General features: G+C 40.9%; 1 protein-coding gene across 2 annotated transcripts in view; it reads left to right on the top strand.

Moving 5' to 3' along the window:
- The first annotated feature begins 12,635 nt into the window (after window positions 1-12,635).
- The window catches only part of HMGCLL1 (3-hydroxymethyl-3-methylglutaryl-CoA lyase like 1), a 78,645-nt gene continuing 76,778 nt past the window's right edge, over window positions 12,636-14,502 (top strand). The window contains exon 1 of one of the 2 annotated variants that reach the window (XM_032104669.1): window positions 12,636-12,820. In XM_032104669.1, coding sequence (XP_031960560.1) covers window positions 12,716-12,820 — 105 coding nt within the window. In that variant the 5' untranslated portion in view covers window positions 12,636-12,715. The remainder of the gene's footprint in view (window positions 12,821-14,502) is intronic. The other variant, XM_032104668.1, reaches the window with a different exon arrangement.

Here is a 14,502-nt window from a genome sequence, read left to right as displayed (position 1 = left end):
CCAGGTGGCCAGGAAGGCCAGTGACATCCTGGCCTGTATCAGAAATAGTGTGGCCAGCAGGTCTAGGGAAGTGATTCTTTCGCTTGACTTGGCACTGGTGAGGCCACACCTTGAGTACTGTGTCCAGTGCTGGGCCCCTCAATTTAGGAACAATGTTGAGATGCAGGAGCATGTCCAGAGAAGGGCAACAAAGCTGATGAAGGGTCTAGAAAAAAAGTCCTATGAGAAGCAGCTGAGGGGAGCTGGGTTGTTCAGAAAAGGAGGCTCAGGGAAGACCTTATCACTCTCCCACAACTGCCTGAAAGGAGGCTGTAGCCAGGCGAGGGTGGTCTCTTCTCCCAGACCAACCAGCAAACAGGACAAGAGAACACAGTCTTAAGCTGCACCAGGGGAGGTTTAGGCTGGACACTAGGAAGAAGTTTTCACAGAAAGGGTGATTGGGCATTGGAATGGGCTGCCCAGGGAGGTGTGGAGTCACCATCCCTGGGGGTGTTTAAGGAGAGACTGGATGTTACATTCAGTCTCACAGTCTAGTCAACAAGGTAGTGTTTGGTGATAGGTTGGACTCGATGATCTCAAAGGTCTTTTCCAACCTGATTGATTCTGTGAATACTTGTTGGGGTAGTACAAGAGCAGAGCAAAAGTGAACGTGTGGCAACCTGTCTTCCTCCAGACCCTAGAAGCAACAGCTGTACAAAGGGCAATTACCTTGTCATTACACAGGATTTCAGGACTTCTTATTTTGCAAGAGGGAAAAGGTTCATTTTCCTCCTTTTTTCTCCTTTTCCCTTTGCCTAGGGCAAATCCTAATTCTGCTTCTGAGGCCAAGATAACTCCTTTTGCATTGCACTGTACTTTGCAGCACAGGGCAGGACAACAGACTTTGAGGGTACGTCTCTGTACAGACCAGTGTACCAGCAATGGCTAAGATGGGAACCAGGCCAATGACCAGCTGCTAGCAAGCTCTCTTCCTTCTGTAGAGTACTGAGTTGTTGCTGCCTGTTCTGATCTTCCCCTCCCAAAGACAAGTGCTTCCTGCCCAATGTGCTCCGAGCTCCTTTGTTCTAAGCACGGGCAAAACCAAATGTAACTCAGACTCTTTAGCAGTGTCTCACTGGCCGGTCATCCGGGTCCGCCCCCAGTCCTCCCCTTTCCCTTCTCCGAATAAAAGATGGTCGAGGGGAGGCTCCGCCCCCTCTCTCAGCTCAGCTATCTTCCTGTGAACATCTCTGGTTGTCTGCCTCATTTGAAAGCTTCTAAACTGCAGGAAATTGAGCGAGCAGGGAGCTATATTTCTCCCTGTTTGCTTCTGCTGATGGTATTTGCTCTGCAGCTGATTCAGATACCGATTCTAGAGCTACTAAAGTGCTAGATCGCCCTTGCTACCTCTCAAGGCTGCTCGGGCTTCTAAGGCATTGAAATACAAGCGCTAGCCGGTAATAAGCTGAAAAGATACCTTCCACACTGAGTGACACCAAGAATAGGATGCTCTGCTTACTTATCCCTCCCCCAAGATGAATCATTATCAAAGTCTTGATTCTTATCTTTTATGAAATCAGGTGTCCCTTGTTGCCTGGATATCCTTTACTGCTAGGCAGCCTTTTCAGGAGAAAGTTGGTTTTATGAAAGCCACATATCCATCAAGTTTTTTGTCTTCTGACATTATCCCTCACTGCTGTTGCTAGGTGAAATTACGATTGAGCATGTGTTGTTCATGTTACCATGGTTATTGTCTTTTCAGCTATTGTATATAGTCTTTTGTAGTGCTACAGATGAAGGGCTTCCTTATGGTACCATAAAAGGGAGCAATTAAGTCTTTAAAATTATGACCTGATTAGTACCCATATTAAAAACATAACATTGCATATTGGTGCACATGATGTGCTTTGTTTACATCAGAAGTATGAATTAAGATACCTTTTTCTGTCCATATTAAGATACAACTAACACCAGCTGTAAGGTCTAGCTAGAAAGTAACCTGTCTCAGGATCTGGAATCCATTGGTTACTATAGGAATTTAAATACTAAAGTAATTTAAATATGCTTCTAAATAGAACTCTCTAATTCCACCTAGTGTCAACTGGGTAAATAATTATTAAATTTTTGAACTTTCTTTGTAGCTATCTTTTCATGCATATAGACAGTAGTAGTCCTTCTTAGAATTCTGCTAAGCTCTTAGCTTCAAGATATCTTAAGCAAGGAAAATAATCCTACAAGTTAAGAATTGCCTAAATATATACTGTACTAAGAACATTTTAAATGAGTTTGAAGTGTTCTGCCTGACACAGGATTATGTGCTTGTTTTTAAGTTTTAAGGGAAAATGTGACACATTCAATTTTAACATTGGTTAAAAAAATCATAATTTTCTGATTTGTCATGATGATGTATTAGGAATCAAAAGAATCACTTGTTTTCTTAATGGTATGGGGATATCATTTGCAATTTGTTTTTAAAAATCTGAATCAGTGTTTTCAGATATTATTCCTAGGAAATAGTTTTCAATTATATCTCCCTCCCCTTTATCTCTCAGACTAGTGACAAAATCCATTTAAGCAAGGTATATTATTTTTTCATAAAGATTTCTTTCAAACAACATCTTTGCCAAGTCTCCATTTCTTGTTGGAATATGTGGAATAATAAGACACTTATTAAATGCCCAGTTAATCCTGAATGTGCATCTCATTGATTGTGGACTTAATTCACTCTCACTTTAATTTGTACTTTGGAAAGCCAAATCATTGGTGTTGTTCGTAAAAGACCTTTAAGGCCCACTGACAATAAAAATTTTATATTACTTTAATTCTTTAATGAATTCTTTTGTTCCATGTCTGTATATAGTAAGAGCTGCACAATAATTCATGACTGTACATTTTAGATAAACCACATTTTGAATATAATACAACAATTACTGCCCTTAACAGGCCATTTATGTTTCCTACAGAACAATCCCAAATCTGTCTGGACAGACTAGAGGATTAATGAGAATAATGGTGGTGAATTATTCATCAGGCAGTGCTCATTGATTTAGCTGATTGCTGCACATTTCCAGCAGAAAAGACACTTCAGCTATTTTTGTTTTTTCCATACAACTGTTTTCCTTGGTGGAGGACTTAATCAAATTTATCCCTTGATAATTGATCCCTTGATAATTGATCCCTTATGCCTTGGTTAGAATTTTAACTCCAACTTCAGAGACCCCCACCTACTGCACTGCTGCTAGAGCTGGCTTTGACCTCTCTTCCCTCTGAGAATGGTTGAACTAACTCCCTTCATACCATATCAGTATTCAAATGCCGTAGCAATGATTTGTTCAGATATCTAACTATGACAAATAAAAATTATTTCTTGGTTTTCTTAAAATGTTTTTAACAATGCACCCACTTCTTCATAATTAATATGCTAACTCCTAAAATCTTGTCACAGATAAACCAAGAACAGCAAGAGATTCTGTACCCTGCCTATCATATTTTCCTAGCTGCCTCTGTCTAAAAGGAACAGGGCTGGCTATATTTTATATTCTTTTGTCAATGATAGGCTTTTAAAAGTTGCTTTTTTTTCTGACTACCTTTCTTTAACCATATTTCTGTTCTCTGTGGATAAACTGGGATAGGGAACATGTTTTATTTTATGTCTGGATACAGTCAATCTCAAGGGAAGCATGCAAGTGTGGTTATATTTTCATATGTTCATCAATAGCATCTTATACACATTACCTGAATGATCTCTTGCTGGAAATCATTGTTTTAGTAGAAATAAAATAGTCCACAGGTACAACCAAATTCCTTTAGAACTCGCATTCTCTGAATTAGCATTCAATGAACTTTCTATCCATACTATAAAAAACATATGCATCAGATGTGTAATCTCTGAAGCACAGCATCCTGTCTGTGATGGTAGCCAGCACCAGATGTTTTACATAAAGGTGCAAAATCCCCCTACAGTGGGCAGATGTCGGATTATTTCTCTATTAAAGAGGTCTCATCCTAACCCTAATACTTAAGAGATTGTCTGAAGCCCAAAGCATGGAGTTTTATTTCTATTTCCAGAACTTCTCTTTAATGTCTCACTAAGCTTTACTCCTTGAGAGTATTTGTTGTGGAGCAGTGGCAGGAATTGAGTTATGTGGGCTCCAGATGTAGGTTCAGTATTGTTTCCCATGCTGGAATAACATGCAAGAACAAAATCTGCTCAGAGCAACTGGAATATTAAACTGCTTAGTTGTTAGTCTCTGGCAAACATAAAAGAGTAAAACATAGCTAGAAAATCACATTTCTCAACATTTTAGAAATTAAAGTGTGATTCACTGAGACAACAGAGGACATGTTTCCTGACTCCAGGCTATACCGCTGCTGAACTCCAAATTCTTGCTACAAGACATGGAGATCTCCTTTTAGAACAGTTGGACATACTTTTGTAACAGAAAAGATTTGGCAACTTAAACAGAGTGGTCACTACATCAGGCCCAGATGTACCATGGGTAAACACCCACTGTGTTTACAATGAGAACACAAGGTCATTGTCTCATGAACATATGTGGTGACAACACTATGGGAAGGAGCAGAAATGGATGTTAATGAGGCTGAAGAGCCAAAGTCTCTCTGGGACCAATTGTGAAAGAAAGTTAAAGCTCCCCTTCCTGGCTGTCAAGTACTGGAGCAGTCCTACTGCCTCTGTGGCTGCAATGCTGTCGTCCTGTCTGTGCTGGGTCTTCTGGCACCCCATGGTGACCTGTTCCACTTCGCTCGTGCTCCTCAAAAGACCCACTAAAAGAGAATTATAAAAACCCATACTACCTCCAATCTCTGTTAGCGCTCTCCTTGAGCTAAGGTAACAAATCTGATTGTAATAATTGAGGCAATTGGTGTCAATGATGCTCCTTAACATGGCACAAAACATCTCAAAAATTTTAATTAAGTTCTGTATGAGCAGAAAGGGATGAAAAGTTTTTACCAAAAAAAACCGCCACCAAAACTGAAAACCAAAAAAACCCCCAGCACAATAGTTTTAAAGTCCAAAAGTCTGTTTACCTGTTGACCTCATGGAAAAACTATAGATCTTAAAGGAAACTTTCTGCACTAGAACCCGCAATACATAATGCTCAAAGAAAAGTCAGAACTGTAACACTAATGTATTACTATAAAACTTAATGAAATATTCTATGCATTGCTTTTGATTCCTTATCACTCAAATTCCTGGCTGTACAGTGATGCAGTGTCAACATTTGGTTTGGCATTTAGGATTCTCTCCTAGGAGATGGAAGTGTAGGTCCAATACTCTGAAGGCTTCTCAAACTCAGCCAGGAACTTTGTAGCTATTCCTCTGTGTTTGATGTTTCCTACTGGCCAAAATTCAGTGGCTGCCTGTTCAACATATGCACGTTGCCCTGCCTAGAAAACACCTAAGTTTCCTTCATTGCACTGGAAAAGCAAGTCTGTAGTTAAACTGGAGCAAATGCTTCCCTGAGGGTGGTATGGACACCTACTTTCACTCCACTTACTTCAGAAAAAATGTAGCTTAGGCAGCTTAAATCTCTCTAAAGGCTTATAAATGCTGCAATGTCTAATTTAAGTGCCTAAAGTAGGAGATTTGACTAATGCTGTCCATGTCTAATTTTATCCTCTGCAGTCTCATGCAGATTGTATCTGTTTGTTGTGAGTTAACCCTGGTATGCAGTTGAGTCCTACATAGCCACTTTCTGACTTCCCCACAGTGAGATGGGGGAGAGAAACAAAAGCACAAAAGTGAGAAAACTTGTGGGTTGAGATAAAGACAGTTTAATAGGGAAAGCCAAGCCATGCGTGCAAGCAAGGCAAAATAAGGAATCAACTCAGCACTTCCCATTGGTAGGCAGGTGTTCTGCCATTTGCAGCAAAGCAAGGCTCCATCACATACAACTGTATGTGACAAATGTCAAAACCCTGAATGTCACCCTGTTTCCTCCTTCCTCAGCTTTTATTAGTACGTTGATCAATTTCAGGGTCAGCTGTCCCAGCTGTGTCCGACTTCTTGCCCCCACGAGTCTACCACTGGAGGACATAGTGAGAAACAGAGAAGGCTTTGAAAATGATCAGCAATAAAATAATAAAACATGGGTGTCTTATCACTGTTTACATCACAAATCCAAAACACAGCACCACACAAGCTGTGATGAAAACAATTAACTCCATCCCAGCCAAAACTAGCACTCTGTCATACTAGGACCACAATAACATTTTGAAAAGCCATTATTTGCAATCAGAAAGATGACAAAACCGTGAATTTTCCTAAGAAAATTCTAATTCTTGCCATGTAATTGTGATGCTTAGGGACATGTTTTAGTGATGGACATGGCAGTGCTGGGATGACGGCTGAACTCAATGATTCTAAAAGTCTTTCCAAACCTAAGCAATTCTATGATTCCATGATAATTCTATGAGCTGACACATACACTTTAAAACTCCCAGATGCAGTATGTGGAACAAATCCCTTCTCATCCTGGTATACAAACATCTGCTTTGGAGGTGAATTGTGTTTTAAATTGGGGAAAGAAATAATTAAGGCTAGCATGGAATGGTTGATACTGCAAGTGGTATTCTTGTTATGAAAAAGAACACTGTTCTCTTCCAGAGAATATTACCTAAGCAACACTGTGAGTCCTAGACATAACAAAAGTAAGACATATTCTGCTTCACAATATGACATTAGCATTTTAATTTCAAGGTATTGTAGGTTTTTTTCTGCCCAGATGAAGTTTACAGATAAATTTTGTTAGAAATCCTGTGCTTTTTGTTGCAATTGCAACATGAAGTAGTGCACATCAATTTTTATGTGACTATATCTTGTATTAATGATGAAGGATAGCAAAAAAAAGATGTAAAAGGACCTGACTTTTTACAAGTTTTTTTACTTTATAGTGCTGTTGCTACCATTATGCTGAAAAGGGAATCTCTGAATGTCAATACCATTCCAGTAGTTCCTATGTCAGTCTTTCTTCTAGCGTTACAGTATTCATTTGCCTGGTTCAGCCTCTACTATTGAAGCCAAAAAACACAGTTCTTGTCCTAACTTATGCATTACACTAAAGAGGATTTTAGATCATAGGACTCAGCTGAAAAATGCAATCTGACTCTGAGTTAAATACAAACAGAAATGGAGAAAAAATTGATGCACACATCTACTTGATGATCTCAGATTACTTTGCATTATGGCACATGTGATACTTTGTTTTTATCCTACATTACACACTATTTCAATTTATTTTTCATTATTTAGTGGTATTTTTGCCCAAAAGTTTTATGTTGTGTGGATAATTGAAAAACTGATTTCAGTTACTGTGGATAAACATTTTAATTGCACGTTGTTTAGGCAAAATGATATGAAGTAAATTGAAAAACATGAAACTGCCCTATTAAACATGAGCAAACTACCTTGGCAAGCACATCCCTTATGTGCAAACAAAACCCTTGCTTTGTCTCTTCTGTAAACAACTCTGCCGTTTTTACTGTTTGGTGCCAAATTAAGCAAGTTTATACTGCACCAGAAAACTCTCCATTGTTTGGGGATTTTTTTTTGTCCTAAGTTGAGTAATGCTGGTGACAGAAGAAATACAAAAATTCTAGTGTCAGACTCGTCACTGCACTAGAACTTAAACTGTTACTATTGCTCTGGAACAATTTAATTGACAGAGGCATAGCAATCGGAGACATAAGGCAAGTAATTTTAGAAGTACAGTTATATGACAAATGACTCAAAAAAAACCCCTCAAACACTTATTCTGGTATGCCCACAAAAATATGTTTTGCACATTAACTTAGCAATTAGAAGAATAAAATAAAAAAAGAACATAAAATAAAAAAAAGAACACTTTTGGATTTGTATCATCTACATACATTGTGCTTTATTGGATAATGCCCTAATTCATTTTCACCTTGGTGGACAAGTTTGAAATAGAGAAATTGTGTATGGCTTGTAGAAGATGGTTCATTTGATACTAAAATATATATTTCAAATAAACCAGAAGAATTTCTCCCTAAGAGAACAGAAAAGTTTCAGGTCTTTAACTCTTTTTTCCTGTTAGGACAACACTATTCCCAGAATGCAGTACAGGTACAATTTTCAGGTGGTTATTTTTTTCCATGTTTTGACTAAACTCTGATAAATGCTCTCTACTTGAGAAGCAATGGATATAGCATAAAAGCTGTCCCAGCATTTCTTTATCCAATAAACACTTCCTAAGAGTAATTTGTAGTTTCTCTTTATCCTACATGATGTAATAGGGTCACTTTTTTGAAAAACAAGAAAACTGGCTTCACCGACAATCAGTACTATTTTGTTGTCTGTTAATAACATAAAGAGAGGAAGGAAATCAGAGGTTACTGCATATTGCACCTTATAATCCCTATAAGAAATCACATCAGTATTTATTGGCTGAGAAGACTGGGTGGAGATGGAGATGAAGATACTAAGTGCATTGATATGAAGAAAAGAGATGGAAACAAAGTCTGTGTAACAGCAGGCTCTGAAAAGGAAATATTTTCTTAAATATTATAATAGCACCTTGAAAATCCATTCAGGAATTGGCTCATAGTTTCTACTGATACTGATGAGTGGTAGGTCAGGTCACTGAGACAAGAAATTACAGTCGAAATGATGGAGTCAGACAAGGGACACATTTGGTTCAACAGAATTTCTGTCAGTTATGGAAATATCTCAAATGGAAAATGTTATCTATAAATAAGCACTTTCTGCTACAATTCTCTGCTGTCCTTGATACGCCTCATAACAATTTTATGTAGCTATGTAGTGCTGTACTTTGGAGACCACCCAAAGACCCAAAGGGCTGCCGAGTACCATTCTTACCAGTGTAAAAGTCAGCACCCTTTATAAAAGTAAAATAGCATTGCTTATGACATGCCACTTTTAATGACTGTGTATGGGTGTATAACTATGAAACCAGGTCTAAACTCACAGAATTTCCTTCTTTTCCTATTTGATGCTGCATAGTAGCATGAGAATAAAATTAAAATGTTTCCCTTTTTGGTGTTTGCTTGTTTTACATTGTGGATCTAGTTGTCAGAAACCCTGCCAATCTGACCAAATTAGTGGAAGAATAGAAAATAACAGGCTTTCAACATCTGGCAAGACGTTAAACCTGGACTTTCTTCTTGATTGTGTCTGTTTCAAATGCCAGGTGTCTATCACCTGGGATATAGTTTTACTTTGCAAAGTAAATCTATTACTAAACTCTCTGAAGAATGCTGTCTCTGAAAGATGCTGCAGCTAATGGAATACTGATTTACTGCCACAGCTGTAAAGGATATTTTTAAACATTGTGTTACACTTCCCATCAATTTAGATCAGCAGACCTACCATATGTGAGAAGTTATCTACATTTTTGTCCAATAAAACTGAAATGATGAAAGCTTTGCTTTTCCTGAGGTATGATCCAGTATTGGTAGCCCCATTGTTTTTTTTTTTTTTTTAGCCCTCATCTTTTGTCCAGGGCTGGAGCATATATTCCTGCAATGCTTGCCAGAATTCTATGGCTTATTTGTTGTTTGAGACTCACCATATGTGTCTTTGATCCCTGCCTAGTAGGCACTTTGGCTGCTTGCCAGTTTGGCACTTATGATTATCGTCAGTATGAATAGCTCCCTTGCTTCTGATTCGGTCCTTCTTGCTGTCATCAAATCACTCTTTTAAACAAACTTTCTTATTTTCTTTTAGATGCTTATAAATGATCAAACCTATTTTTACCATGCCTTTCTTGGCCAAGGTTTGTGTCACACTGCAGGAAATCCAAGAGCTTTATGTTTCCACTCCTAATGATCTGACTGCCAACTACCTGGTGTAACTGCATGGGAGCAATAAGGAGTACAGAAACATCTCGTGTGATAGTGTTTGAAGTTACTCCTGCATGTTACACAATATGCCTGTTCTCCCCATCTGGTTGCTTGATGGCATGAGCTTCTATGAGAGATTATTTATTTTAGTGAAAAGCATTCCTTTTAATAAATGTTTTAAAATCTTTGACCAGAATACAGCGTGGAGCCAATGACAATGATAAATTCAGAGGAGTATCAGAATGAATAAACAGTTTTGAGACAGATGGAAAGCCAAAAGCCAGACATGCGCAATTCTACTCACTATCCTGATATAGCACTAAACACATCTGAGCCTTCCATGTGTTCTAGTAAACTGAAGTTGTTCCAAATGCTGTTGATGAGCAAAAGATATGCAGAATCAAAATAAGGCACAGCACAGGGCACATAAAAGTCCAGGCCATGAGAGGCCCACATGCTGTTACAGAAAGATCTGCCAGAAGTGTCCATTATTCTTTACATGATTCTGCAAACCCTTCAATTAGTTAATATACTGGTACTATCACATGACAAGGGTATCTGCCTTCATGTTAACTCATAAAGTGGGGTGGAGTAAGTTTTGTAGCCTCTGCAAGCAAAGAAGAGAATCAAGATGATTTTATGTGCCTAAAACACAATTCTCTTGGAGCTTCTTTCACTCTGTGCTGTCCCATGAGTCTCATGTTTAGCAATAAAAATTCATTTTAGCTCTAAAAGTTCTAACACAACAGGGCCTTTTTCAACAGAAGAATTACCACACCCTTCTCCCAAGAAACATGCAAGTTTCAGATGAATGCGTTTTATTTATACATCTCTTGTTTTTGAAACAACTCCTTGCATTTAGAAGGACCAGTTGAAAAATCCAGTGCTAAATTGGCAAGGGTGAAAAACCAAATTCTGATTGCAGGGAGAATGAGAGGTGGAACAGAAAAGAAACAAGAGAAACTGTTTCATGAGAACTGAATTTGGGATTATGTTAGAATGTATCTGTTATATTCTCCTTCTCTGGCCAATGACCCCAGGATTTCAGATAAAGATGTTCCTTTTTGGCATATTTGGTGGCACTCTGAGCCTTGAAGCAGGTTTGTGACAGTAAACATTCACACTGGATGTAGGCTGGAAGTGCCCACTGAGGTTTTAAACCGTACAAAAACAAAACAGTACAGACATAGAAACAATACCATTAGAAGAGATTTAATGCGGAGAAAACAGCAGTTTGATGTAAAAGCTACCTGCAGAGCATTACAATGCAGCTAATTTCAGAGGTATTTGTAAGAAAGATGATTAAAGGCCATATGAAATTTGACTTTGGAACTGGAGTAACTCGAGAACAGGCGAGGTAGGTAGGAGAACTACACTTTGTTCACAGTCATACTCTAACTTTCTTGTGATTGCAGTTTTTATACTTTTTCCAGCTTGCTATGAAATGTACAGAAAAGTGAAAATGAAATTATTCATCTTAATAAAGTGTCTTTCCCTTTACATATACCACGACTGATAAACTTTCTCTCACTGGGAGACAAAAAAGAAAGGCATGATTTTTTTGCCAGCTTCTCTATATTTTATCCCTAACTTTACAGGTAACAAGACCAAAGCAAGTACCCAGAGTCAGCATTTAATGGAAACTTAGTGGAATTTTGAACTGTGAAAATAAAAGAACATTGAATTCACAAATATTTTACTGGGACAAGGCAGAAAAGATACTAACTGTATCAGATAGTAGTCAATAAAAAAACCTCCTGGCACTTTTCAGTGGCCAGATTTGCAATTGCAGAGGTGACCACCAGCAGTATTTTTAAATTTTTACGTTGTATTTTAAATATCTTATATCTAAAAAACCATAATTATCCTTGAAAAACAAAAGCTTCCCAGCCAATCAATCAGCATCCAGTTTTGGTTTACAATGGCTATGAAAATATAATTTTTAGTTGCCCAGAACAGCAAGCATGAAATGCAAAACTGTGAAAGATGGGGCTTTGAGAGCATCATGTCTATCTGTGAACGACTGAAACAGAGACTTGGTGGTAAGGCTGATAATCTTTTGCAGAAAATGATAGAGGGAAAGGTTAATATATTTAACGAAATATCCCTGATATCCCAGAAAACGAATGATCTAGAAACAATTTTTTTGCGAGGAGTTTGGAAAGTTGGCTGGCATGATAAATGTAAAGGAGCTGACAAAATATAACTTGCTGCTGCGGAGAGAGGTCTTAAAACCTGAACAGTATGCCATTTGCTATGCTCTAAGTTTCTGCTACCCAAATAGAAAGCAGAAATGCCAGCGCGTGCACGAAGCCCCGTGTCAGCTGGACGACAGAGCGAGCACGACCTGGTGTAGTATCCTGCATCGTTTGCAAAGTCCCGGGATGCCGAACAGGACACGTAGGCTTGGTCTGGAAGCTGCCCTGTCACTTCCCCTTGCTCCTCTCTTTCCCCCCTGCTGCCTAAAGCCCTGCCAGGTCAGGCTGAGCCCCGTGTCCCGCGGGCGTGCCAGGGAGGATGTGGGGCAGGACGGCTAGCTGTCCCCATGCTCTTCCCTCCCCGCGTCTCCTCAGCGGTTTCTCCCGCACGCACACCCAGCGATTGCAGGCAGCCGCGGCACCGGCCGAGCCAGCAGCGAGCTCGGGCACCCACTGCCGCGGCTCCTCAGCCGGGAAGGCGAGAGGGGCAGAAGGCCAGGGGCGCACAGGGCGAGAGGGGCGGAAGGCGAGGAGGGGCAGGAGGCGATCCCCGGGGCCCGGCGGGCGTGAGGCGGCGGCCGCCGCAGCCGCGCGGGAGGGGACGCGGCGGCGCTCGCGGTCCGCCAATCGCGGGGCTGCTCGCCTGCGGGTCGGGAGGCTGCGCCCACCCTGCGGCGGCGGCTGCCGGGCGAGCCATGGGCACGGTGCCGTCCGCGCTGAAGCACTGCCTCAGCTACCAGCACCTCCTCAAGGAGCAGCTGTGGATCGCGGAGCCGCCCGCGGCCGCGCACCCCGCGCAGGTACCGCCGGGCGCGGGTCAAGGGATGGGACGGGGCCGGCCCTATGGGGCGCGGCCGCCACCAGGGGAGGACGGGGCGCTCAGGGCGCCGCCGCCCCCTCGCCGCCCCCTCGCCGCCCCCTCGCCGCCCCCTCGCCGCCCCCTCGCCCCTCAGGCCCATCCCGCGCTGCTGCTGTCTGCCCCTGTCCGTGCCCATGCCGCTCGGAGCAGGGGGGCGGGGGGTCCTGCCCACGGCCCCGCGCCGCTGGGCTGTGCCTGGTCAGTGTTTCAGCACTCGGGCGGTGTTACACCGTGTTCCAGGCAGCGCTAACACAGGTGGGCGGCGCTGGGACAGCGGTGAGGCAGTGGGAAACCCACCCAGCAGTGGTCCTCTCCGCGCGTGATCGTTCCCTGTGTGAAAATAATAAAATGGCAGGGTGACACGCATTTGCGCGAGGTCACGGCACTGCCCTTGCTCCATGCAGTTTGTATTGCTCACACGAGTTGCGGCGGGCGCGTTTGCTGTGGAGGGAAGAGTCACTGGAGCCATAGGGGTGCGGAGGCAGAGCCGGGGGGTTGTCACGGAGGGATGAGTGAAGGTGTCTGTCAGCTATGAGCAGGTGTGGGCAGTGGCTGCAGGGAGTGTAGGTTGGATGAGGAGGCGCCTGGGCACGTGGGCAAAGAAACACCGTAGGCCTTGACTTCCTAATCATGGCTTTGTAGGGGAAGAAGTGAAGGAAAGTTACCTGCATTTCCTGTCTGAACAGTCATTCATTCCAACTCTAACTCCAGTAATCAATAGGTGCTTCAAGCCTTTAAAAACATGAGCCAAGCCTAGAACAAAATTGTTTAAAATATATTTAAATATATTTTTATTTCTATTTTTTTTAAAGAGCACATCTTGTTGCATTTTTCTTCTGTTTGCAGATATACCATGGAATCATCTTCCATTTTTTTCCACTACTTGGAAGTGAAATTTAATTATTAGGTAGCAATGTGACTTCAGATGTGGAGAGATGATGAAAAATGCTCTGAGTGATATGAAAACTGGCAGCATTTTAATTTTGCTTCAGATAGTCTGAGCCTCATATCTCAAAAGATGCGTATATGGAATACACAAAGTAACACTGTTGTGAGCATAGGGTTTTGTATAGGTAAGTCCCATACAGCTTCCAGCTATCATATTTCCCTGGGAACAGTGTCTATCCAGCATTAAATTTTGGGGAAAAAAATAAACCTTTTTTTCTTTTTTCTTCTTTTTAAATAAAAGTGGAAAAATATTTTGTTGTGGTAAAGAAATAAAAGAGAATTAAAGGACTTTTATGTATCAGGCCTGAAGCAAAGCACCATAATTCTGTTCATGTGCCCTCTCTATGTTTTGGTGCATCATTTCCTTTTTAAGGATCTGAACATTTTTTAAAAGTTTCCTTCAAAATACCATGATATGCCACTTGATTGTGTCTGTCTCTGTCCCCCTATCGGACAAAGCATTTGAAAGGGCTTTTGCAACAGAGTGGGTTTGCAGTCAAAACCAGTCATTAATATCTTCTCAGAAAATAGTAGATTAAAAAGGTTTTCTTATTTTAATGGATAATTTTACTTAATTTTTGCAGTGCTCTTCTTTCATTTTCATCACTAGTTTTTTTCCTCCAAGGATACAGAAATATGTCTTCATCAGTAAACAGCAAATCTGAGAATCAACAG

This window comes from Corvus moneduloides, chromosome 3 (assembly GCF_009650955.1).
Source record: "Corvus moneduloides isolate bCorMon1 chromosome 3, bCorMon1.pri, whole genome shotgun sequence".
NCBI lineage: Eukaryota > Metazoa > Chordata > Aves > Passeriformes > Corvidae > Corvus > Corvus moneduloides.
The sequence above is the reverse complement of the archived record's forward strand: the minus strand, read 5'-3'. Positions and strand labels throughout refer to the sequence as shown.